Raw genomic sequence first — 27,033 nt, 5'->3', positions numbered from 1 at the left:
CAGCAGTCGAGTAATGAACTTAGCAGCTCTAGGCTAGCATCTTGCAAATACAAACAGTTTAAGTATGTTACAGAATCATTTTAATGAAAACAACAGCAAAACACAGAACGGGAGAGGGCCTCTCTACTGTTGTTGTTTTGCTGTACTGTGCATATTGAACGTGACGTCGTGTTTTCAGGCGGTGTATCAAACCTGTCGTGGAGAAGTGCTCGTTCACCGTAACCCCTCTAGAAATTTCTGCGGAACAAACACTGCAGGTGGCAAATCTGATGTCCTTATCAGAAACTTTGAAGTATTTCCAAACCGCTGACATGATCGCGCTTTGCCAGGTAGCACCGTGATAACCGCCGGCTAGATCAAGAGTGAAATCTGAGCACTGAGGGGCGGGGCGTGGCGGCATATATTTTCGACCTTTTTTTGTCTTTCGGCCGAAAACCGAAAATGCGGCCGAACTTTCGGTGCATCCCTACTGAAAATATCTACGTAAAACTTTCATTCATTGGTCAGAAATACGTTAATGGACAAATCTTCATCAGGTGCACATAGAAATCAATAAAATCACCCAAGCGTGGAGAACATGGAGCCGGCACTACATAAATTACTGGATAAATTTAAAACAACATGGTCTGAAATATAATTTGCATCCACCATTTTTTTTTTTTTTTTCTAATTGGGTTTGTCTGTCCAAACATCCAGAACATGTCGCATTTCTGCAGCGCTACAGCGCAGCCCTTTGGCTCAGTTTGCGCTTTGCAGCTCACATCTATGGAAAACTGCTGCCCAAAACACATGGTGTATTTCGTTCACGTCCTGCAGAGTTAAATGCCTTCTCACTGCAATAGTCTAGAGTTCACTTGGAACTGAAACGGACTGAAACGGTCACGCCAAACGTGACTCATGTTCTGTGACCTGCGTAAACGAACAGTTTCACTCAGCAGACCTCATCCACTGCATTTCTCTTCACGTACAGGACTGGTGGCGGAGCTGCCAGGCCAATCAAAGAGACGAGCAGCTGAAATATGATGATAATGTCAGACAAGGAGCAGCAATCTGCATTCAGTCAGCTTGGAGAGGTTTCCAAGAGCGCCGCAGATTCCTGATATGGAAGGAAGCAGTACTGGTAATCCAAAGGAACTGGAGACTGTGCCGCTATAGACGCTATAGTCAAGCTGCTGTCACGATCCAGGCTGCCTGGAGAAGCTACAAGGCCAGAGAGCAGTACATCCACCATCGTCACATCATCGTTCTGTTCCAAGCAGGATGTCGAGGCTATTTGGCAAGGCAGAGGTAAGCGACTTTCCTCGCTACAGAGAATTGCTTTGTTTAGGAATGTTGCTTAATAATACAGGACTCTAAAATATCCTGGATCAGTCCAATCCATGGCCTAAGCTTGTTCATGCCCAGATCATACAGGTAGTCAGCCAAGCAGAAGTCTCCTGATTTCACAAACACTCCAGCACTAAGCACGAGCAGTTTGTTGGGAGAAGTGTAAAGTTGTTTTGGTTCTATTTCAGTTGGGAATATATATATATATATATATATATATATATATATATATATATATATATATATATATATATATAATATATATATTATATATATATATATATATATATATATATATATATATATATAAAATATATAAAAAATATATTTTTGCATTAGGGTAAGTATCATTTCAGTGTAACCTCATCAGCAGCTGTCAACGGTCTTTTTGGTATCTTTCAAATATACAGGTTCCAAGAGCTGAGAGAGCAGAAGTTGAAGGACGCACAGCTGCTGAATGGACAAATAAGCCCCTCTCCAGAGGAAGAAAAACAAAAGATCATGGGTCTGGATATGAGCGTGTGGGAGGACCGTTCTTACGAGGAGCGGGAGAGGAGCTTGCAGATGCAAGGAGAAGAGGCAGAAGCGCAACTGCAGGCTCAGGTGGTGATCAGAGAGAGAGCACGCCTGTTCGACGACTCCAACCTGAAAACGCGGGCCAAGAGAGAGAGCCGGCGTATGCGGGAGTTAGAGCAGGCCAAGTTTAGCCTGGAGCTGCTTAAGGTGCGTGCAACAGGAGGAACATCTCCTTCTGAGGACAGGCGCTGGTCTGTGGAGTTCGCCAGTGATGGTGGCATCTCACCTCAAGGCACTCCAGATAGCCAAAGCTCTAAAGGCAGCTTCGAGCTGGTTATAATAGATGACTACGCTAAAGACAAAGTGCCATGTGACGAGGCTGGCGACCTAAAGCATGAAGCGCTCCCCAGCAGCCCCAGGATTACATTTCCTCCTAAACCGCTTGCACCTGCCGTTCCATCTAACAGTCCCAAAGCCGAACCAGACAAGCTTCCTGCTTTGCCCAAACTGGAGAATGCTCTTCCTACTTTCTACGTTCCTCCAGTAGAGAGCAGCTCTATATTTGCAAAGTCCAGCTTAGACTCGTCCACCTCTCAGCATCAGAGTCCAGAAAAGCCAGTAAAGGACAAGAGGGAGTCTACCCACAGACCAGTAGTGGTAATAATTAGCATGCAGAAGGAAAACCTGCTTGATGGAGCAGATTTGAAGCCACCAGAAGTAAGACACAGTTCTGCTCAAACTAGCGAGCCTCCCAGCCTGGCGCAGGGTGAAAGCACCACCCGGTCCATGCTGGAGAGACTCGAGAGGCTCAACGAGGCCAAACAGGAGCGGCAGAAGCACCAGCAGCAGCAGAACGAGAAGGAGATGATGGAGCAGATCCGGCAGCAGAAGGAGATCCTGGAGAAACAACGCAAGCACTTTGCCCAATATGAGAGAGAGATGTTTGAGAAGCAGAGAGGCGAAGCCCTGCAGAGGATTGAGCAAAGTAGGCAAGAAAGATCCGGAAAGGTCACAGACAGAAGTCTTCCCATAACGCAGCCAGAGCACGATCTCACCTCCTCACTACACACCCAAGACAAACCGGATATGCCATCTAAAACAAGACAAAGACCAAAGGACAAGCAGAATGTGTTGGATGGATGGTCCCCAAAACTCACCTCAGAGTCTCAAGAAGGTGCTGCCAAAGAAGCCCAGAAGATGCCACCTACCTCGAGCGTCAACGTTAACATGACTGAACGACATGGAAATGTTTTTTTCTCACCCAAGGACAAAGTTTCCATCTCAAAGTAAGTGTTGGACTCTCCTTAAATAACACGTCGTCGATCCGAAACAGTAGAAACCGATTTAGCGTAATTTTACGTTAATTAATCGACTGTGTTGCAGGCTTGAAAAGGAATTTAGCGGTCGGGGGAAGTCCGCGGCAGTTCAGAGGGAGACCGGAACCTCAGAAATCAAATCCTCGAAGCCTCTGAAAAGTCGTGAGGTGAGGGGAAAAAAAACACATCATAAGCAAATGAATGTTACGTTTGACAACGCCAGCTTGCTATAGCCTTTCAAATTCTCAGGAATTTGTATTATTATTATTATTATTATTATTATTATCATTACACGTGTGCATTTTTGTATGTAATGTAAGAACTGTTCGGGAGAGACAATCTTGGATCACAGGAGCACCTGCTTGCACAGTGGGATTGTCACAGGAGCGTTTTTTTACTTGTTTTGTTTTTAATTGTTTGGTTGATCAGGTTGCCAGACCAGGCCATAAAAAAGCCCGCATGGCGCGGACACGCTCAGACTTCCTGACCCGCGGTTCAAATCCTCCAGGGGAGGGGGAGTCAGACGAGGAAGAGTACGATGAGACCCCTCTGTCTCTTGGCCCACCCCTCCCCAAGCAGGACTCAGAGGGGGGGACACTAGACGCATGTCACAGTGACTCAGAAATGGTAATTAAACGGTCCACGCTTCCCAAAACAAGGCCCTCTTACGGCGCCAGACTCGACGGCGTGGTTTCTCTCTATGGCTAACCTCCAGAATCTCACCGACCTCTGTACTCACCACTTAAAGAACTGCAGCACTGTGGATTTCACAGTGTTTATCTGTTAATCTGGGAAACACGTCTTGAAAATCATCCTCATCTGTGATGGCAGAATCTTTATTTTTTGCATCTTTTTCATTAATATGGCGGTCACACCGAACGATTTCTCACCTCATTTATTAGTTTTCCATAGATTGTTGTTGTTGTAAACCTCAGCCACACAGATGTGGATAAAACCAAGCGTGTTTCTGCTTCTGACTGTAAAAAAAACCAAAAAAAACAAACACACACACGTTCCACGTTTTAACCCGCACCTCGCTTGGCATTCTGATGATTGCACCAGATTAGACAGTAACAGTCGTCGTAGCTCTGGGTTTCCTTCGATCTGCGATCTTGTCCAGAGGTTCTCATTGTCTCCTCAATGTCTCAGCACCCAGAATAATGATCACTGCATGCTCTTTAGGCACCGGCTCTTTCTCTGTCTTCACCGGTAGTTTCCTCTGCGCGCCGGGAGCAGGACGTCTCCGGTGTCTCCTCCTGTCTGCCGTTCCTTTTTACCTTGTAGATTTATTCATTGCCTCTCACCATCTCTTATCTTGTCTTCCATTACTCTTGCACTTTTTTTTGTTTTGTTTTGTAGCAAATGTTTAGTCACGTCGAAATTCCTGTCTGTGGTAATCGTACGTAGATTTACAGATGCAGTAGATAGAGATTTGGTTGTTTATATACAGTAGGTGTGTAGATTAATAAAAGATAGTGATAATCTGTTAGTTATGGTGGTAAAGGAATGTTTGCTGAAATAGGATTAAATGTGAAGAGTTAATATACACTACCAGTCCAGTCAAAAGTTTAGACACACTCATTCTTTATTTTTATTGTTTGTTCCACATTTTAGAATAATAATAATAGTCATAATAAAAGTCATCAGACCCCTGGAGTAACACAAATGGAACTATGGCAATTATGTCGTGATAAAAAAAATCCAAAATAAATCTAAATATTTTAATATTTTAGCATCTTCAAAGTAGATGCCCTTTTCACCTAGAATTTCCAGAAATGTATTCTTGGCGTTTTCTCGACCGATTTCTTGAGGAATTTCCCTGAGATGCTTTTTAAACAGTATTAAAGGAGTTCACACCGACGCTGGACTCTTATCGGCTGCTTTTCGGAATATTTCGCCCCGAGTCGTCCGTTTAAAAAATATTCTTTTGTAAATAAAATGTTCGTTTTCTAATGAAAGAAACGAATACATCGGCACGATTATATTTTTGTCTACAACACCGATTTCAAACATTTAATCACACACCTTCAGATCAAAAGGGTTTTAAGATCATGAGGAACATTTCAGTCGAGTGTCCAGAAACTTTTGACCGGTAGTGTATATGATGATGAGATATAACATTTTATGATCTGTATTTGCACGACTCGGTAACGTGGCCCGAAAGCGCAAATAACAGAGCGCTCTCTAATCCGTTTAAACAAACCACTTTGTCATTTCTCAGCCATTCACATCCAGGGAAGAGCAAAAGCGGATGATGCATAAAGCCATGTCTTCTGGGGACCTCGGCAAGAGTGACTCCCTTCGAAAGACTTCACACGGAGATGGAAGGTCCGAATCTGATCATCTCTCTCCCTCTCTCTCTCTCTCTTTTTTTTAAATTAATTAATTATTTTTTTAAACAGCTATTTTCAAGTATCAAAATGAATGTGTGTTGTTTTTTTGCGCACAGGGTTCGGGGCAAGATGAAGTTTTGGGGAAAGACCAAGCAGGGAGAGAAGAAATCATCCAGAGACAGACTGCCGTATTCCGGAGAATCTCTAGACGGGGATTATCCTGATACTGCATTCCTCATGGTTGAAGGTGAGATGATGTTTAAAAAAAAAAAGAAAAGAAACGGTTTTCATGTAGGCCGATAGATTCCTGTGTTAAAGAATTTTTGTGTGTGTGTGCGCGCAGGGGAGTGCTTGTCCCCTCCTCACAGCCCTGACTCCAGCTCCCTGCCAGAGTTCAAGGAGAACAAGGAGCCCTCGCCCAAAATTAAGCGGCGCCGCAGCGTGAAGATCAGCAGTGTGACTCTAGAGCCCGCCCAGTGGCAGAACGACGCACTGCAGATCCTTACATGCGCCAATGACTACAGGAGTATGAACGAGTTCCTCATGAAGAAGGTACTGCTACAAGTCAGCACTGGTCTACAGACTGTTCCCCGAATGAAAGCGACCTTAACGTCAATGTAGAAAAATACAGAATTAACCTAATGTTTCATGTAACCTAATGTACCTAACGTTTCACAGATCGGCGATCTAGATACCGAGGACAGTAAGAAAGACACGATGGTGGATGTCGTGTTTAAAAAAGCGCTGAAGGAATTCCGCATTAACATTTTCAACTCCTATTCCACCGCTTTGGCCGTGAGTAACTTGTTAAACCTCTCTCTGTTAAACCGTGAGTCTTGCTGTGTTTACGTAAGAGCTGTCACATTTGTGCCACTTTTCTCTTCTTACTCAGTTACACAATGATACAGCTGTCACATTGCAGCGCAAAGAACTTGCGTATGTCTGTTTCCATAAATCCAGGCAGAACTGATTATATAAACAGTGTAACAGAAAGGTTACAGATTGTCCAAAACATTTAAGGACATTGTGCATAAACCTTTCGTAATAACTGACAATTATATTAACATTTCAAATGGTAGGTTTGATGATGTTAAATCAGTCAGGTAATGCACATTTGCATCTCCCATTGATCTTCATATTACAATTTATCTACAAAAAAAAAGGGGGGGGGGGTGCAATCAGATAACGTTTTGACTTTCTCAATTTTCACTATTTGTCCATTTTCGTTTCTTGTAATGATGGAACATCTGTAAAACTCAACACACTAAATATCTTGTATTTATTTTTCTTTTTTGTTTCCTTAAGGTACACACATTCTGCACTTCATTGTAGAGTTTTGTAAACACACTGTAAGGTTGTCTTGTAATACTTTCCCAGGCTGATGTAAAATAGTCATGGTCACTACTGTAGCTTTTTGAGAGAAATGACTTGGAATGAATGAGAAGTCTCCAATTTTCGAGACCGGAAAATATAAATAATTGTGTGCAAGGTTTATTTAATAAAATAATTTTTTGCCCATTCTTTCAAAGTCTGCTAATAATTCTAGAGTTTCCTTATCTAACTAACCAGTATACACTACCGGTCAAAAGTTTGTGGACACTCGGCTGAAACGTTTCTCATGATCTTAAAAAGCTTTTGATCTGAAGGTGTGTGATTAAATGTGTGAAATCGGCGTCGTAGACAAAAATATAATCGTGCCGACATATTCGTTTCTTTCATTAGAAAACTAATATTTTATTTACAAAAAAATATTGTTTTAAATGGATGACTTGGAGCGAAATATTCCGCAAAGCAGCCAATAAGAGTCCAACGTCGGTGTGAACTCCTTTAATACTGTTTAAAAAGTATCTCAGGGAAATTCCTCAAGAAATCGGTTGAGAAAATGCCAAGAATTCATTTCTGGAAATTCTAGGCAAAAAGGGCGTCTACTCTGAAGATGATAAAATACTAAATTATTTAGATTTATTTTTAATTTTTTTTTATCACGACATAATTCCCATCGTTCCATTTGTGTTACTCCAGAGTTTTAATGACTTTATTATTATTATTATTATAAAATGTGAGGAAAACATAAAAATGTTTCAAAACTTTTGACCAGTAGTGTAAATCTTTTACGCGAGTCTTGGCTTCTGTGCCTGATCTCTTCATTGTTTTGGACAGATGGATGATGGGAAGAGTATCCGCTATAAAGACCTGCACGCACTGTTTGAGCAGATCCTGGAGAAGACCATGCGTCAGGAGCAGAGAGACTGGAGCGAATCGCCTGTTCGGGTTTGGGTGAACACCTTCAAAGTGTTCTTAGATGAGTTCATGACCGAGTACAAGCCACTGGACAGCAGCATGAACAAGGTAACACTACTACAAAACTTGTTCACTTCTGACTGGTCAAATTCAAAATCTCAATTTTGTATCCGTATGTGCCGGCTGCGTCGCTGACCGAATCACAGCACGTGGAATCGACTCTATGGGGTTGACTCTTTTCAATGTCTGGAATCAGGGACTCATTTTGGGACCAACTCCCAGGATCTAAAGCATATGCAGGATAGAGACACACAACATGTACTATATCAAAATATATACTATGTGGCCAAAAGTTTGGACACCTGACCATCACACCCATATGTGGGCCTTTCCGAAACTGTTGACCTCAACATCCCAACATCAGGGCGTGGCCTCACTAACGCTCTTGTGGTTGAATGAACACATCCCCACAGCCACACCCCAAAGTCTAGTGGAAATCCTTCCCAGAAAAGTGAAGGATATTGTAACAGCAAAGGGGGACTAATTCTGGAATGGGATTTTCAACAAGAGTGTGATGGTCAGGTTCAGCAAGGGTGCGATGGTCCACAGACGACTGTCCGTATAGTGTACAGTATATTGTGTATGTTAATGCATCAGTTCACCAAGAAATGAAAATTCTGTCATCAATTTCCATCACGTCGTTCCAAACCCATAAGACGTTCATCTCCGGAACACAAACCAAGACATTTTTAATGAAACCTGGGAGATCTCTGCCTCCCTCCATTTACAGTCCAAGTAACCAAAACTTTCACGCTCCAAAAAAAGTACAAAAGGCATCGTAAAAGCACATGAAAAAACTAAAATGAAGTTTGTATTCACAAAATATCTTCACTTCCGTATAGGTCTCGGACACGCGTTCACGAGAGAACCGCAACGCAAACATCTCCATAGTTCACCCAAAAATGAAAGTTCTCGTTCACGAGAGAACCACAATGCCCACGTGTTTTGTCCGCTCTCACGTCGACACAACACAACACGTGTGCGTTGTGGTTCTCTCGTGAACGAGAACTTTCATTTTTGGGTGAACTATCCCTTTAAGACATTTAAATGATGTATAGCATATCTTATCAACAATAAATACTTTAACCTTCTTTAAACTAATCGATCCGAATAGCGTCGTATTATTATCAACGAATTTGATCTGTTTTTCTTTATTAGTTGTTGCAATCAAATTGTTATTTATAATTAAATGCTATAACGAAAAGATTTTGAATTGATTCAATATTCCAGGTCATCAAGCCAGATCGAAAGAAGAGGAGGAAAAAGGACACTGACATTGTGAGGATGATCACAGCCTGTACATTATTGGCTTCTCACTAAACGATTAGTTTTTATGTTTTGTTTTCTTTTTTTTTTTTGCTCACTTCTTATTTCTTTCTTTAAAAAAAAAAAAAAAAAAACAGGTAGAGGAGCACAATGGCCACATCTTCAAGTCCACTCAGTACAGCATCCCTACTTACTGCGAGTTCTGCTCCTCCCTCATCTGGATGATGGACAGAGCATGTGTCTGCAAACGTGAGTTTGTGTCCTCTGCCCGTTTGAGACTCCTCATTAAAATTGCCAGGCTCATGTCTTCCGTAAGGCCTTTCTGTCCTGTTTCTGAGTAGTCTGGCTTTTTCAGGCAGGATGTGTGTTAGTGCATGTACAGTAACACTGGCTTCAGCTTAAGAGCTGCTTTCTACACTGTCTGACCTTTCTGTGAGACTCGATTTTCGGTGAAATACGTGTGTTTCGTGTGTAGTGTGCCGATACGCTTGCCACAGAAAGTGCTGTCTGAAGACCATCAGCAAGTGCAGCAAGAAGGTAAGGAATTATCACATGTCCCTGTGAATTTTGATTTGTTACTCGGAGTGTCTTAGACATGGTTTTGTCACAAACTCCACCCTGAAACACATTGCATGCGTATAAAATAAAGTATAAAATTACCGGACACAGCAACAGTTGTATTCGAAGAGGGCAATAGCTGCATGATACGGTTGCGCCAAGTTTATGACCGAGACTCGGCTCAGGAGTTAAAGATCTACAGGATGATGACGAGTGTGATGATGTGGTGATGTGGTGATTGGCGGTATTAGCTTGCAATTTGAACCTTTGGAAGCTGATCTGTACAGTTGGGGAGGCGAGGAAGCTGATATCAGACTAAAGGACTAAAGCAGCTCTCCACCGTTCTGTTTAGGTAGAGATCGCTATCAGGAGGTAGTCGAACAGCATTGTGGGTAATGTAGGAAACCATTAGCCAAAGTGAAAATAGACCAACATGTCATTACAAAATAGAAACTGAACGGTCAGTTTTGCCGATTAATCCGCACCGGAACTATGGGTTATCCGCAAAAATCCGCACCAATAGTTTTCCCCAGTTTCGTCCGTTGCGGGAGTGACAGCGAAGGGTCCGATGTCATTATGCAGTACGAGAGCGGCCTCTAGAGGCAAAATAAAATCCATCACTGGCCAATTTTGTTGTTGTTTGAAGTTTTGGGGTTTTTTTTTTTTCATTTTGGATGTCTGTTTTTTATTTGTTATTTGAAGATTACTTTTTGGTTCCGTTTGGATGTATGTTTTATTTACTTTAATATTTATAAATAGTTCATATATATTAATATTCATATATGTATTTCATTTAAAAAAATACAGTACATTTTCACGGTACAATCAGTACCGTTTAATATTTTACTTTGGGTGTTTTCATTCAGTATCAGTTTTTAAAAACTATCGTTTGATTAATCGGTTATCAGCAGGTAGGTACCGCCCGACTTAATTACCAGTATCGGTAAAATCCACTATTGGCCGACCTCTAATTTCTGAGTGAATTGAAATCAGTTTTTGGACTGAATGAGGGCTTCTTTTAGGCCTTAGTGACCTTTAAAATGACGATGAGGTGTTACTGTATTTATTTGTTTGTTTGTTTGTTTCTTCCCTTTTTTACACCATTCATGATGTTTATAATGTTTTAGACCTATAATAATACAATCATATTTGAACCCTTATGCAATTTAGGTTTAAATGACATGTTTTTAGACATATAACAGTCGTATAATCTTAAACACACTTTGGAATAATTGTGATTCGCAATATTGCTAGAACAGATATTTACAGCCTATTTGCATTTTCTGGCCCAGAAATAAGCTCCGCCCAAAATGCTCAGCTCTGCACCTTTTCCTTAAAAGCGTTAAAAGGCACCTTGGAAGCAAACACACACAGAGGATGGGGAGGAGAAAACGGAAGCTTGTGAATGCTTTACTATCGGTTGATTGATCAGTTATGGGTATCGGTAAAATCCACTATCAATCAACTTCTAATAGAAAATAAATCTCACATGGTTGTTCCTTTAAAAAGATTATTATCCAGGTTGTTCAGGGTGGATTTTTCTGTACTGTTTGGTTTAATTGTTGAATGCTGTGTGTGTGTGTGTGTGTGTGTGTGTGTGCGCGCGTGTGTGTGCGTGTGCATGTATTTATGGTTAGTATGATCCTGAGCTGTCATCAAGGCAGTTTGGTGTGGACGTCTCCCGTTTGACCCACGACGACCGCTCTGTACCTCTGGTGGTCGAGAAACTCATCAACTATATCGAGATGCACGGCCTCTACACAGAAGGCATCTACAGGAAATCTGGCTCCACCAATAAAATCAAGGAACTGAAACAGGGTCTGGACACAGGTAAGGTACTTAAACAAGAGAACCAATCTCAGTCATCACAGTCATTTCTAATCAATACCCTGGTCTGGTTTGTCTGTTCATCGCTGTCGTACAGATGTGAGCAGTACAAACTTGGACGACTACAACATCCATGTCATCGCCAGCGTTTTCAAGCAGTGGCTGCGCGATTTGCCCAATCCCCTTATGACCTTTGAACTGTATGAGGAATTCCTAAGAGCCATGGGTGAGTGATTAGTCGGGCTTAGCATTAAGCAAATCTGTTCTTTTAGTAGAGTTAGAATAAAACCCATGTTAAGGTTAAATTAAATGATGTATTATTAAAACAAGATGAATTATACTGCAGAAGGGTCTGGATTTCAATAATACCAGGTCTGCATTAGGACTAGAATGCCTTGGAACCCAGTAAAAAAAAAAAAAGGCTGCTATGGGGTTTTTAATTCTGACTATTAAGTTTATCCAAAAAGAAAAATTTGGCAAACTGGTAAAAACAGAAATAATTACACAAGCAGGAGGCTCAGTGTTTCTGAACAAAAAAAAAAAAAAGTATTTTTTTTTAAATAACCCACACAGTTCGAGTGGGCAACAGAAGAATGAACGTTTGTACCTTTTGCACAGGCCTTCAAGACAGAAAGGAGGTGGTACGAGGGGTGTACTCTGTGATCGATCAGCTCAGCAGAACTCACCTGAACACTCTGGAAAGGCTTATCTTCCACTTGGTCAGGTGAGAGACTCCTTAATCCTGTTCTTGTGTATCATCGTCACGGCAGTTGACTAATATCTGTTGCACGAACGTGTACAGTTTATGAAAATCCATGTACGAACATGTATCTTTAACAGGATTGTTCTGCAAGAAGAGACCAATCGGATGTCCGCCAACGCGCTGGCCATCGTCTTTGCTCCTTGTATCTTGCGCTGCCCCGACACCATCGACCCCCTGCAGAGTGTTCAGGACATCAGCAAAACCACAGCGTACGTTACGACGTTCTATTGGCTTTCGTTAGCACTAGCTGATTTGCTTGCTGGACATTGTCACGGTTTCACTACTCATTTTTTCCATCTGCATATTTCTGAAAGAACTGTTAATGTGTACGGTAAACTCTGATCTACTTTTCAGATATTTTGCTTGTGTCATTATTGACGTCGGTCTCGGTGAAACATACTCTGAATGTCGTTATTGAGCGTGTGTGTGTGTGTCTGTGTGTGTTGTACAGATGTGTAGAACTGATCATTTGTGAGCAGATGAACAAGTACAGAGCCCGGTTAAAGGACATCAGCACATTGGAGTTCGCTGAGAGTAAAGCGAAGAGCCGGCTGACGTTCATTCGCAGGTCCATGGTGAGTAAAACAGATGGCACGGAGCAGGTGGTATCATGTGACCCAACACTCCCAACACACATCTACACTGAATTTGATCTGTCGTATCCCTCTAACCCCTTTCTCTCATATACCCTCTGCTCTCGAATCCAGAAGCCTGTAGTAATCGCAGTTAGGTTTGTGAGCATAACCCGCAGTGCAGCAGCGGTACGTACTCACTCTGTGTGCCTCACTCTAGCCATTCTGTAGCACTCCTCATTGGTCAAGTTCCAGCACTGTGTGGTCTCTGTCACCATCACCACACCATTCCAGTGTATCCGTGTCCCACTCGGTCAGCTCACTTCCACTGGCACTTTATACACGGTCACATAGCGGCAATGTTTTCGCTTTCAAGGTCGCTAGGCGTGTTTCATCTTATTGTTCTGTGTCCTGTTGAGTACCTCATTAACTTTATTTTATTAGCTAATGTTTTACACTGTGTTTTTTCTTTTTGTTTTAAATTTGACAACATGCAGTCCACAGCAGCAAGAAAGGTAACCTATAATGTGTGCATCTTTGTGTTTGTGTGCTGTAGTAGCTAGTGAGTAGTGAGTGCTTTTAGTGGAACATCTTTTTTTGTTTTTCTTTTTTTTTTTTAAAGTAAAATATAAAGCTCGGGGGAAAAATTAAGAGATCACTTCAAAATGATTTTCTCTGGTTTTTACTGTTTATAGGAATGTGTTTGGGTAAAATGAGCCTTTTTGTTTTATTCTATAAACTACTGACGACATTTCTCCCAAATTCCAAATAAAAATATTGTCATTTAGAGCATTTATTTGCAGAAAATGTCCAAAAAAAAAAAAAGACGCAATGTTGTCAGAGCTCGAATAATTTCAAAGATAATAAGTTCATATGAATTTTTAAAGAACACAATACTAAATGTTTTAACTTGTGAAGATTCAGAAATCAGTATTTGGTGGAATAACCCTGATTTTCAGTCACAGCGTCTTGGCATGCTCTTCACGTGAATTTATGCCACTCCTGGCGCAACACGTCAAGCAGCTCGGGTTTGTTTGATGTCTTGTGACCATCCGTCTTCCTCTTGATCGCATTCCGGAGGTTTTCAATGGGGTTCAGGTCTGGGGATTGGGCTGGCCATGACAGGGTCTTGATCTGGTGTTCCTCCAGCCATACCTTGATTGACCTGGCTGTGTGGCATGGAGCTTTGTCCTGCTGGAGAGACCAGTCCTCAGAGTTGGGGAACATTTATCAGAGCAGAAGGAAGCAAGTTTTCCTCAGGACAACCTTCTACGTGGCTTGATTCGTGCGTCCTTCACAAAGACGAATCCGCCTGATTCCGGCCTTACTGAAGCACCCGCAGATCATCACCGATCCTCCACCAAATGTCACAGTGGGTGCGAGACACTGTGGCTTGTAGGCCTCTCCAGGTCTCCGTCTAACCATTAAACGGCCAGTTGTTGGGCAAAGCTGAAAATTGGACTGCTCAGAGAAGATGACCTTACTCCAGTCCTCTACGGTCCACTTCACCCCAGCTGCCGTTTGCAATTCTTTTTGTAGGTCACTTGATGTCATGCTACGGTTGGTGAGTGACAATCGATCGAGTTGGCAGTCCCCCCGGTCAGTGGAGGGTCGTTTTCGCCCTCTCCCGGTCTGTAGCCTTGTTGTCCCTAATGTCTGCTGCTTGACCTTGTTCTTATAAACCGCCGTCTTTGACATTTTAAGGATGGAAGCAACCTGGCGCTCACTGTATCCCTCTGCCAGTAAAGCCAGATTTGAACCCTTCTTTTACTCACTCAAAATGTTTCCTTTTCAACTCTTTTGGCATAATCAATAGTAAATTTTTGATTCCAGTTACTTTTGAGGTACTACTAGCGCTGTCTTTGCCATCCAGCTGGTCCTGTTGCAAGACGATAATGATGACCACAGCCGTGGTTTTTATACTTTTCCTCGTTAAATAAGATTATGGTTCAGGTGATCACCTAATCTGTACCTCGTTCAGTAGAATGAGGTGTGCTTGTGTTGGAATTGAACAGACACTGGAATGGCTGCCAGAGATGCTGATTTAAGAAAAATGTGCACTGGTCTCTTAATTTTTTCCAGAGCTGTATATACCTTGGCCAGAATGTGTTTGGTGTCGGACATTTTAGTTTAGTTTTGTTGTTTTTTTTAGTTTCCTGGAGCTAGTTGACTAATATAGCTAACAAGTAATGAAAGTTAAATATATGTTCATATAAAATGTGTTCTTTTATGATGTGGTATAGGACAACGTGTGAACTCGGTGTGAACATGAACAAACACCTTTGAAGTTTGTGATGGATTATGAAAAGTACTGTTTTCTGCCTATAACATACTTTCATAGCTATACTTTAACAACAACAACAAAAAAAACATCAGTACGTTACACCAGAAACAGTGTGAAAACGTTTTTATTGTCCTTTTCTCTTGTCTAGCTTTTCTGCAAAGATCATGTTGGGTAAGGAGCCAGTTTAACAAATGCAGTGGTAAAAACAGTCAGTCTGCCTAAAGATTTCTAAAACGTCACTAGCTATATGAAGATCACTCTCTGATCAGTTTGTTGGGTATCGAAACAGACATGAGCCTAATCAATTCCATATGTAATCGGGTGTTAGCGCTCAAAATGTCCATGATGCTTCTTTGCTTGCTTCAAATGTAATTTCCCTTTTCAAGATTAGTGCTAACCAGGCTTAAAAAAGTAAAACTACGACTTTAGTTGTGGTTAAGATATCTGCAAAAGAGAAACATTTCAGAATGTATGTCGTTTTCTGAGTTATTAGAAAATGTCCCAATTTGACCAAGTGAAGGGTTTTAAATTGTATTTGTGAGCTAGAATATAAAGATTTATGAATTTTGAGGTGAGAGAGATTTCCATGATTTGAAACTTGTTAGATTTGTAGCGCTTGGGCGGTCGACTACATTTGGGGTAAGAGGAGAATTGTATTAATTCCCTTTATTTTTCACTTCTCTATTCCCATTAATCTCCTCTGTAATTCATTCATCATGCACTTCTATTCCTCATAGAATTACAGTAACAATCTGAAACCACAATTTCAGTGACTTACACTTACTGCTACTAGACATTTAAAATGACTCCTGTGACCGAATACCTACTAGACGACCGACACGAGTGTGTTTTGTGCTCATCAGGGTAAGGGACGACCACGTAAGCTCAGCTATCACTCACCATCTCCTCCGGTGAGTCCTCACTCTCCCTCTGCCCCCGAGATTACAGAGGAGAGCGGAGACGAGGACACCATCCGAGACGCCGAGGTGACGGAGCAGCAGCACGTCGCCATGCAGCAAGAAGAAAGAGTGCTGACCGAAGAGCTGGAGAACCTGCAGAAAGAGAAGTGAGTGCGCAGTCAAGTGGAGGATATGATGAATGGTAAAGTGGTATATTTGTAAATCTGAAACGTTTCTCTCTCTGTAGAGAGGAGCTGACGTACGAGATGCTGTCCCTGGAGCCTCGAGCGTCTGACGACGAGACCTTGGAGTCTGAGGCATCTATAGGGACTGCCGACAGCTCCGAGAACCTGAACATCGACTCTGAAGGCACCATCTCTGATTTCTCAGGTACGTTGTTATTTAGGACTGTTGGAAATAAATTGTTCAAATATTATTCAAAGATGAATAATGAATATAGCTTTGTACAGTTTATATCACATATATATAATATCTCGTGTGTAATTAAAATATTAAGATGTATGTACACAGTACTGTAGGCACCCTATTTTTTTTAGTACAAACTTTGTTATAGATTTTTTTTTTTCTTCTGTCACACCAAATACTGACTTTGTTTCATTTATTATTGTTTAATGCTCTTTGTTTTTTTTTTGTAATGTAGAAACATTTAATTTCATTATTTTGAAGGCATCTTTGCTCTACTGCATTTCCCTGCATGTGCCTAAAACTTTTGCACAGTTCTGTGTGTGTGTGTGTGTGTGAGAAAAACATTTTCTTTTGTGTGTATGACTAAAATTTGTCTGTCTAAATAAAACCGTATGTAAGTAAAGTGTATTCAATTATAGTTCATATAGTGCAGTATGGAAGTTCTATAATACCATTACCTTATATCCTAAGTAATGAACATACATACACACACACAAACAGCTCAAGTGTGATTGGTTGTGGTTTGTTTTTGTTTGTTTTTTTTGTTTTAAATGTATCCTTGACCACATTATGCTCCTCTGCCCTTCAGAAAAAGGCCCCACGTTAGCTGCCACCCGTCCAAAGAAACCCCAGGGGAAAAGCAGGCGGACACTACGGAGACAACCTGACTCCCTTGACTCCGTGGACTCCAGCTCCACCGTGTCCTCCATCTCCTCGTCCAACCCGCAGCCTCTACCTCCGTCCCGCCGCTTCCGGCCCCGATCCAAATTGCCTCCGTCCAGCCAGAACGCAGCCGAGCAGGACAGCGACGAGAGGCCCATCTTCAGCAGCCGAGGCACTTTCAGCCCTGAGAAAAGCAAGCTACGTGACACCAAGTACTCTCCCCAGAGACCCCCAGAAGACCAGGGGCACAACAGAGATCCGGACCTTCAGGCACAACAGCTAGTGTTATATGGCGCCAACGAGTTCATGGTGTGAAGTAGCTGCTCGTCTTCCCTCGTTAGCTCGTTCTTCAGCTCCCCCGGCTACGTCCTCTGCACCAGCAGAACGCTCCCTAAGTGCCATAGACATAAAGAGGCAGAAGAAGTGCATTGGAGAAACTCTGCTGGAAAAAAGGGTCAGATCCCAGACTGATCTTTTCTGTTTTTGAGTCGCAGATTAGATATGAGCATAGTCAGAAAGATGACAGGGAAAGATAACGTGATCGGGAAAAAAAAAAAAACAACAACAGTTGATCGCTCGGCTGCAGGCGGCTTTCCTCAGCCAGGAGACAAGGCCATTCATAGTGCAGACTCCATGAACCCAAGCTAAACCATTGGCTGCTTTTGAAGTTTACACTTTATAACCATGTTAAGCAGCGTGCTCTGCTCTATAATTATGTGTATGTATTTCACTCCCCGACCTATTTAATAAATTTTAACTACATATATATATATATATATATATATATATATATATATATATATATATATATATATATATATATATATATATAATATAAAAATCTCTCTATAAATATATTATGTGACATAAAATGTACAAAGCTGGAACACCAGTGATTTTCTGGGTTGTTAAATTCTTATATTTATCTATCTTTTTGCCTGTTCTGAACACTTTGGAAAGTGACGTGAAACGGCGGAGTGTGAGGGAGTGTGAGGGAGTGTGAGGGAGTGTGAGGGAGTGTGAGGGAGTGTATAATTATGTGAAAACCACTTTTTGAAGTTTTTTGCTGCTTTTATTTTTGATTGGACGGGAATCTCTGCTACGAAGGGACCAAGTCAGCTGGTGTTGCAATGCCAGAGGATCCCAGCTGAATGAAGACTGTTTTTAAAAAAAAAAAAAAAATCACTGTATCAGTAACTGAACAGCCATCCATCCCTTCTGTTATCCTACCATTTTACTTTTTTTACATCCGCGTCATCTGATTGTTGACTAAAGCGTTTAGTACATGCCAAAAACAGACAGAACGTGACTTCTGCTCAGATCTCTGATCACGTGTCTGAAGTTGCCTGTGCAGCGTTTATCGAAGCCGGCCAGTACTCACACACACGCTGTTCTCTCTCGTTAGCCCACACCGTTTAGTCCCCTACGTGAAGACAAACTTATGCTTGCCCTAGTATGCGATACACACCATTCTCTACCGTTTAATGTTGCAGGTTTTTTTTTTGTTTGTTTTTTTAGATTAAATATTTGCAGTATTGTCCTCGAAGAATCTGCTGTCTATCAAATTTCAGCTGTAAAATTCTGATTACAATCTGTTACCGTGTAACTATCGTATTATAAACATGATACAACTCGATGGAAGGAAGTCCATGCAATCTAAGATGTTGTCTGCTAAACCCCACTGGCAGAGAAACATCTCCTCATTGTGCTTGTTTTTTTTCCCCTCACCCACCGGAACATTTTTCACAGTTTGGTATTTAACGTTGTGGTATTCAGGCAAAAGGCCCGTGTGTGTGTGCGCACGCGTGCGTGCGTGCATGTGTGCGAGTGCGTGTGTGTATAAAGTGCATTTAAAGATCTGTTTCTTACTGCACCAGTAAAATGATGTCGGTGTTTGTAAGAGACTTGTCCCCAGCTCATTAAAATGAAAGCTGTAAAAGGTATGAGAGGTGCACTTTTTTATGGTCATCATGAATTTATTATTCAGTCCTTTTAAAAATTATTTAACATTTTATTTATTATTAGTAGTAGTGTTAGATAGTTACAATGTACTTAAATAAGATAATGTAGAATTTATGCAGAATATGTATGTAGAATAATTTAACTCTAATGGTTAGGTGAGTTTGACATCTGAATTATTATTATTATTATTATTATTATTATTATCGGCATTATTATTTTAACTCCTTGAGCCCATTCCTGCCAGTGTTCATGAAGCTCCTCCCCCCCAGGATCTACAGTGAACAGTAGAGTATTTACAACCCCTGGCAAAAATGATAGAATCACCACACTTACAGGATGCTCAACCTTCGGATTTTTTACTTCGTAGCAAATAAACAAATCAGTTATTACGCAAAACGATTTTTGTTTCATAGCTGAACATTCCAGCTTCGTGAAACGTACCTCAAACAAGTTAAATGAAATTATTTTTATTAATGGCATTTTTTTTCTCCCCCCAGGTCAAGTAGAGGAAAAAAATGATGGAATCCCCTTCCATTTCTAAGACAAATACCAGCACAAATACAAGTCTAAAAATGCTAATTAGTCTGCAGTTAAATAAAAGAGTGCTTACAGACCTTAACCTTGGACTTTTTGAAAGGAAACATGGCCCCAACAAGAGAGTTGTCTATTGAAACAATGGAAAGGTTTATAAAACTTCTTCAGGAAGGAAATCTAACACGGTGTGGTGTTCCCAGTCAGCTGTGTCTAAAATTTGGTGCAAGTATAAACAAAATGGGAAGGTTATAAAAGGACAACGTACGGGTCGACCAAAAGACGGCAAACATCAGGATGGAAAACACACGCGCTATGCTTTAAATAGAAAAATGAAACCGGAATCAGTGTTTGTGACAGAACTGTAAGAAGTGTAAGAATGAAATGGGATTTACGTATAGAAAAGCCAAGGAAACCAGCACCAACATCTAAACAGAACTGAACAAAATCGAATTTCCCCACTCATTTATGATATGGGGTTGCATGTCGGGTGAAGGACCAGGAGAGACCTCAACAGTCAATGCACAGGTATACGCTGAAATTTTGGACTCTCTTCTCGTTCAGTCGTTACAAAATCGGTTTGGTGGTGATGGTCATTTTTCAGGACGATAATGCATCTTGCCACAGAGCAAAAAGTTTTGAAGCTTGACATGGCCAGCAAACAGTCTGGTCCTCAATCAGATTGAAAATAAATGGTGGAAAGAATTTTATTTATTTTTTTTCTTAATTGGTCCAGGACGAGGCTCCCTCTAACCACTATTTGAGAAAGTTGGACCAGTGAAGTCCATGCCTCAAAGAATTCAGGCTGTCATAAAAGCTCAAAGAGGAGCAACAAAGTTAATAAAACCATCATTTTTTCCTCAACTGGATCTGGAAAACAAATAAGCCATTAATTAAAACCGTTTAACTTGTTTGAGGTTTCATGAAGCCAGTATGCTCAGTTATTAAACAAAATGTGTTATGTGTCATATGTGATTTGTTTATTTGTTACGAAGTACAAAAACAAAAACAGGTGAACATCCATGAACATGTGGTGATGCCATCATTTTTGCCAGGGGTTGTATAAGATGACTGACAGGAGGCACATCCAAACACAATCAGGTTTTCTGGACCAGAAGCCAGTTTTCCAAACCTCAGTGACTTAATCAACTTTAGGCCTCAGAGTAACCCTTTTTGAAATCACGTTCTACATATCTTCTATGAAGAAAAAAAATCAACTACTGCACCTTTAAATTCTTATTATTGTCATCGATATTATAAAAGGGATTAAAGTGATTTCTGGTTTATATTGTGTATATAAACACTGATCAGCCAGTAAAATCACTGGCAGCTGCCAGCTGGGGTGGGATATATTTATTAGTCAGCAAGTGAACAATCAGGTCTTGAAGTTAAAATGTTGGAAGCAGGAAAATGGCCAAGCATAAGGATCTGATTGATTTCGACAAGTGCCAAATTGTTATGGCTAGACCACTGGGCCAGAGGTCTTGTGTGGTGGTCCTGGTGTGCAGGGGTTAGTTACCAAAAGTGGTCCAAGGAAGGACAACCGGTGAACCAGCGACAGGGTCATGGGCACCGAAGGCTAGCCCGCCTGGTCCGATCCCACAGAAGAGCTACGGTAGCACAAATTACTGAAAAAGTTAATGCTGCATATGATAGAAAGGGGGGCGCACGGTGGCTTAGTGGTTAGCACGTTCGCCTCACACCTTCAGGGTCGGGGTTCGATTTCCACCGTGGCCCTGTGTGTGTGGAGTTTGCGGAGGAAGTGTGATGCTCTGGGCAACGTTCTACTGGGAAACCTTGGGTCCTGGCATTCATGTGGATTTTACTTTGACACGTACCACCTACCTAAACATTTATTGTACACCCCTTCATGACAACATAATTCCCCAATTCAATTCAACTCGGTTTTTATATAATAAAAATATATAACTTCAGGATATAGATTTGAGATGTATGAGTTTATCCTTAACGAGCAGCCAGAGGTGACGGCGGTGAGGAAAAACTCCCTGAGACGATATGAGGAAGAAACCTGGAGAGGAACCAGACTCAAAAGGGAACTCACCCTCATCAGGGTGACGCCGGATAGTGTGATTATAAATAAACACACCCCTTCTATAAATGTGCTAATACTACATGGTCAAATAGTGCAGTTGTGTAACCAGGAATAACTCATTACAGTTTTTACATGAAGTCTGTTTTGTTGAACTTCTCCACTGTTCACTGATGGAGACTTCACTACAGAACTGTCTGTGGTAATTGTAGTCCTAAAGCTGTAGTCCTAGCCGTCACAGCATAACTTCAAATGAATCGAGGTCCAAAGCCACCTTATGATTTTTAAATAGTGCCATCATCATCAGTAATCTCAATGATCTTTAGGCTGCACCATGTGGGACCATCCTCAGCAGCAGCATGTGACTTCCAAGTGATGAGAACTCCAACCAGAAGTAGGACATCAGGATGGATCATGTGAAGAAAATAATTTCACTGTGCTGTAGTGTACATGTGATCAATAAAAACTCATTATTCGTTATCAGGCAGGTCCGGAGAGCAAAAGGGGTCACGGTCACTAGTATCTCAGGAGTATCATGTGTAACAGAAAGAGAGAGGGAGTTCGCTCAGGTACTGTGGCATGAGATCATTCAGTGCTTTATAAGTCAGTAGTAGTATTTCATAATCAATGCAGTGTGGATAAGATCGGGGTGATGTGGTCATAATTTCTGGTTCTAGTATGGACTCTAGCAGCTGCATTCTGGACTACCTGGAGCTTGTTTATGCTCCTACTGGAACATCCAGACAGTAAGTCATTACAATAATCCAACCTAGAGGTGATGAAAGCATGAACTGTTTTTTTCTGCATCATGTAATGACATTATATTTCTTATCTTAGCAATATTTCTGAGATGAAAGGCTATCCTAGTAATATTATCTACATGAGCGTCAAATGAAAGGCTGGAGTCAATAATCACACAGAGGTCTTTTACTGCTGCACATGATGACACAGAAGGACCATCCAGAGTTACTATGTGATCAGAAAGCTTACTTCTAGCTGCACGAGGTCCTAGTTTAAGTATTTCTGTCTCAAAGAATTAAGTAAGAGGAAGTTAACTGCCTAATGTCGGTGGCGTCTTTCAGCAGGATAATGCACCCTGAAACACTGTAAAAAAAATTATTCAGGAACGGTTTGAGGAACATGACAAAGTGTTCAGGGTGTTGACTCGGCCTCCAGATTCCCCAGGTCTCAATCCGATCAGCATCTGTGGGACTGCTGGACAAACAAGTCTGATCAATGGACGAGGCCCCTGCTCGCAACTTACAGGACTTAAAGGATCTGCTGATAAAGTCTAGGTGCCAGATACTACAGCACACCTTCAGAGGTCCTGTGGAATCCATGCTGAGATGGATCAGAGCTGTTTTGAGGACACAAGGGGGACCTACGCAGTATTACAGTAGGCAGGTGGGTTTTAATGTTGTGGCTGATCAGTGTATATCTCTCAAATTCTTTTTGTTTTGTTTGTTTTGATTCAAAACCTCTGCCATAGCTGGGGGAAATACTCAAAATGACACTTATTATATGATTAGCAGCCTTTCAGTGGATGTTTAATATGACAGGGAACATCATGACGCAGGTTTCAGAGAGTAAATTGTGAGGTGAGGAGGTTTTTGTCCTGCCCTAGTCTAACCTGAGAGACCGGACCTGAGACAGTCACGTCGCCGTGGGATTCCGTCACCACAGACTGCAGCGCGCATGCGCACCACGTTGCCAAGGGAATCGCGAAGGCGGGTACGCGACACGGTCGGTCGCGCGCACGCACGCACCTGTTCGTACCTGAAGAGGATATTAAAAATAAAAAATAAAAACATGTCAGGCTTCGACAGCAATCCTTTCGCCTATCCTGTGGAGGTGAATCCTTTCCAGGTAAAGAGCCGCAACGTTTTTAAAATGGCTGTAATTTATTTACGAAGGTGAAACTCTTCCCGAGTGAAACCTGTTTGGTTGGTTGGTTGGTTGCGGCCCGATGTGATTGACAGCCAGTCGACCAATCAAATTCGAGTATGCTGAATTTCACCCAATGGCGCGCTGGGGGCGTATCTAGGAAGTGTTTTGTTATTTTTGTTGTTAAAAATAATAATAAACAAATTTAAATAAGCGATTCATTACACAGAGGGTAAGGTGTGTGATTCGTTTTTCGACTGTAGACCCCTGTAAAGCGCTTTAGTGTGTGAAATGAATACTGTTTCTGCTTCATTTTCCATTCCGGCACTGCTCCACAGCACAATGAAATATGCAGGATGCAGCTCAGGTGTTTGTGCCACATTGTGATAAACGACCCAAAGCCTACTCAGGCATTTTGTGTGTTTAAACTTTCTGTTGTATTGTAATGTGAAATGTTTGGTTTTTGTGTCTGATAGGATCCCTCAGTGACCCAGGTGACTAGCACAGGGAGAGATGGTATAGAGGAGTACAACCCTTTCTCAGCCAGGAACCAGGTGAGACTGACTGAATTCACATTACACACACACACATTAAACTCAGAAAGCACCGGAACATCTAAATGCACAACTTCTTACTAGAGCTGCTCAGTACATCATGATGAAATCGGCTCTGTGTACAGTCCTGCAGTATGCACGTAGTTCTCTAACCAACCAATAAATGCTAGTGGTGAGCATAATGACCAATCACATCTGTTCTAGATGTGATAATATGAGATCATTATCATCCAATGCAAATAGTTAAAAAAAAAAAAAAAAAGAATAATAATTTAGGGTACTCAAGTCAATTCAGTTCAAAACGATTCAATCTTTAACCATATTACATTGACATGGTCAGGTTTTTAATAGATCTCAAGGAATGTCTTAATATGGAATTTTCTAGACTATAGACAGTAGATATCCATGCTGATCAGATACAGAACAGTATGATACTGAATCGTGATTTATTTCTTTTTTATTTTCTTCAATATGATTTACTGACTTATTTTATTCCATGAAAAAGTAACTTCTCATGCCTAGGGATCTCTGAATTATGCGGGGCGGCTGTGGTTCAGGTGGTAGAGCAGGTTGTCCATTAATCATGGGGTTGGCGGTTCGATACCCGGCCCACATGACTCCATGTACTGAAGTGTCCTTGGGCAAGACACTGAACACCAAGTTGCTCCCGATGGCAAGTTAGCGCCTTGCATGGCAGCTCTGCTACCATTGGTGTGTGCGTGTGTGTGTGAATGAGAACCAGTGTAAAGCGCTTTGGATAAAAGCGCTATATAAGTGTGCCATTTACCAATTATAGCCAGGGAATCCTTTTTGTTTTTTTTTGTTTTTTTTTAAAAAAAAGTGATGGAACCACAAGTCACCATTATCAGAGTTAGTTATTTATGTATTTATACATTTTTTCCTCTGCTCACGTTCGGGGTCACCACAGCGGATCACCCGTCCACATGTTTAGATTCTACCGCAAGTTTTAAGCCGGCTAGCCACTAGTCCACCAGGGAACTCATTACCCGTATTATAAATACAGAAGACTGGAATCCAATAGGTGGACACTTTAGATTTTTTTTTTAAAGGCGGTTGTCAATTTTTATGGATATTGTGCACATTTCTGTAATAAGCCCAATTTTTAAAATGTTGTTGTGAGGGCTTCCATATATAATATTTTAAATAAAGAACCTCTGTCTTACACAGTTAGAGATTCCGCTATCCGTTTTCAGTGTGATGCCGGTGTCGGAGTATACAGATACTGATGCCTCTTTGGACACTGACACACTCTCTGTTAAACATCGGTGACGGTGGCGTACTTTTAAATTGGTTAAATAGTTGTGTCGTGTATTCATGCAGGATCCGATCTAATACCGGTCCACCTTTCCTGATATTAATATTCTGAATCAGATCAGTACATCCCTAGACACAGATCATACATGTGTATGATTTCACAACGTAACTTATCCTTCGTGTCGCCTCACGCCTGTGAAATTTTGTATCACTTTGCACCATAATCATGCAGGGAGTCAGCTTGGCTACTACAACTCTTTGATATAGGTATCATATCAAGCAAATATCACATAACTGGTACATTATCTATATTCTACAGCGTTACTGTTAAATAAAGCACCGGAAATATGCGAAAAAAATTCATTTAAAATGGCAGTTAAAATGTGAGATAAAGAAGTTTCAGAGAAGCAGTTCACACACTGTGTGTTGTGTCATGGAGAAACAGATGGCTGAAGGTGTGTTAGAATAAATAAAAGAACCGACGTTGGCTAAAACGCCTTAGGATCTGAGACGCACACCCTGGCTTTTATACAGGAGGAGTGGAAACCAGGCCTAGTTTCACACCAACAGACACTGGACAGGTTTCTGAAACATGTTAAAGCAGCTACTGAAGCCAAATGCGGACATGAAGAAACATGTAGGGTTATTACTCACACATTGTTCATAATATTAAATAAAAAAGTGTTTAATGTAACGGTTTCACAAACAAATATTAAAACATCGACCACGGATAAAGGTGCAGCCTCATCTTTTACTCTCTTGGAAAACCTCTGTTCACAATTAAATGCTGAAAATCTGAAGTGCACTTTGCAGTCTGTAGAAAATAGGGAGTGGGCTGTCTTTTCTGACATACGCGACACGTCGTACTGTATACTGTTTGTAATTTGCATGCTGGAAGCTGATTGGCTCTTACATCTTGTGATGCAATCAGACCGTGATTTTTCAGCTTCCAGTTTCTTATTCTTATCTGCACACTCAAATTAATTCTCTTGAAAGAATTGCATAATAAAAACACTTGATAATATTTGATTAAGTTTAAGGAAACTTATGAGCCGTACGCATGAAATATGAGTGTTACTCGCCAGCCTACTAATAAAACAGCATAATTAATAAGACATAGAATGATTGAATATTTCAATTAGTCCAACGGTAATTTTATTCCTGAACACTAAGATATTTCTCAACATCTTTTTTTTTTTTCTTTTTCCCAGTTCTACAGAAATGCCTTGCTTTTTTTCCCCAGGACATTCCAAGTTGTTGCATTGGCTATGCCCAATGCTTGTGCAAGGACTTTGATTTTCCCTCTTTTTTCCAGCTTCAAAATGACTTGATTTTCTCCCATACACAGCTCTTTGGTCTTAATGTGGGTTTGTCCTTTTTAACAACAAATGCAGTCTTCACAGGTGAAACCTAGGACTCAAACCAAGAGCAGACATTCGGAGCTATTATTTCTTTAAACAGTCAATTTGACAGGGCATTCCTGGGCAGTAAGAAACACCTATCAGTCACATGCTCCTATATCACATGAAAAAATGAGTGGGTTCAAACAAAAGGTGTCCTTGTTCTTATTTGTTTAACACATCTAGATGGAAATATGCGGAAACGAAAGCTGAAATTCTAATCTATCGTCTCATATCTGTCTTTTGATCTCAAACCCGAATGTCTTCAATGTATAGCCAAAAGAATTGAATTGGTCTTGTTGTTGCAATATTTTTAGTGAACAGTTT

The 27,033-nt window shown here is 41.1% G+C and overlaps 2 protein-coding genes across 7 annotated transcripts in view; both read left to right on the top strand.

The window, feature by feature from the left end:
• The window catches only part of myo9aa (myosin IXAa), a 122,683-nt gene extending 105,017 nt beyond the window's left edge, over window positions 1–17,666 (top strand). For 5 of the 6 annotated variants that reach the window (XM_053634978.1, XM_053634977.1, XM_053634976.1 and 2 more), the window contains 20 exons: window positions 971–1,287; window positions 1,737–3,128; window positions 3,226–3,325; window positions 3,588–3,785; window positions 5,380–5,486; window positions 5,608–5,738; window positions 5,835–6,043; window positions 6,170–6,286; window positions 7,652–7,840; window positions 9,023–9,070; window positions 9,196–9,307; window positions 9,534–9,595; window positions 11,254–11,446; window positions 11,541–11,669; window positions 12,062–12,167; window positions 12,284–12,415; window positions 12,658–12,781; window positions 15,926–16,128; window positions 16,209–16,351; window positions 16,977–17,666. In XM_053634978.1, coding sequence (XP_053490953.1) covers window positions 971–1,287; window positions 1,737–3,128; window positions 3,226–3,325; window positions 3,588–3,785; window positions 5,380–5,486; window positions 5,608–5,738; window positions 5,835–6,043; window positions 6,170–6,286; window positions 7,652–7,840; window positions 9,023–9,070; window positions 9,196–9,307; window positions 9,534–9,595; window positions 11,254–11,446; window positions 11,541–11,669; window positions 12,062–12,167; window positions 12,284–12,415; window positions 12,658–12,781; window positions 15,926–16,128; window positions 16,209–16,351; window positions 16,977–17,365 — 4,401 coding nt within the window. In that variant the 3' untranslated portion in view covers window positions 17,366–17,666. The remainder of the gene's footprint in view (window positions 1–970; window positions 1,288–1,736; window positions 3,129–3,225; window positions 3,326–3,587; window positions 3,786–5,379; window positions 5,487–5,607; window positions 5,739–5,834; window positions 6,044–6,169; window positions 6,287–7,651; window positions 7,841–9,022; window positions 9,071–9,195; window positions 9,308–9,533; window positions 9,596–11,253; window positions 11,447–11,540; window positions 11,670–12,061; window positions 12,168–12,283; window positions 12,416–12,657; window positions 12,782–15,925; window positions 16,129–16,208; window positions 16,352–16,976) is intronic. The other variant, XM_053634981.1, reaches the window with a different exon arrangement.
• A 5,628-nt stretch (window positions 17,667–23,294) lies between these two features.
• scamp2l (secretory carrier membrane protein 2, like) overlaps window positions 23,295–27,033 on the top strand; it is a 10,031-nt gene continuing 6,292 nt past the window's right edge. The window contains exons 1-2 of the mRNA XM_053635043.1: window positions 23,295–23,459; window positions 23,954–24,031. Of these exons, the coding sequence (XP_053491018.1) occupies window positions 23,403–23,459; window positions 23,954–24,031 (135 nt within the window). The 5' untranslated portion in view covers window positions 23,295–23,402. The remainder of the gene's footprint in view (window positions 23,460–23,953; window positions 24,032–27,033) is intronic.

The sequence above is a fragment of the Ictalurus furcatus genome, chromosome 10 (assembly GCF_023375685.1).
Source record: "Ictalurus furcatus strain D&B chromosome 10, Billie_1.0, whole genome shotgun sequence".
In the NCBI taxonomy this organism is placed as follows: domain Eukaryota; kingdom Metazoa; phylum Chordata; class Actinopteri; order Siluriformes; family Ictaluridae; genus Ictalurus; species Ictalurus furcatus.
Note: the sequence above shows the minus strand (reverse complement) of the source record. Positions and strands in the feature narration are given on the sequence as shown.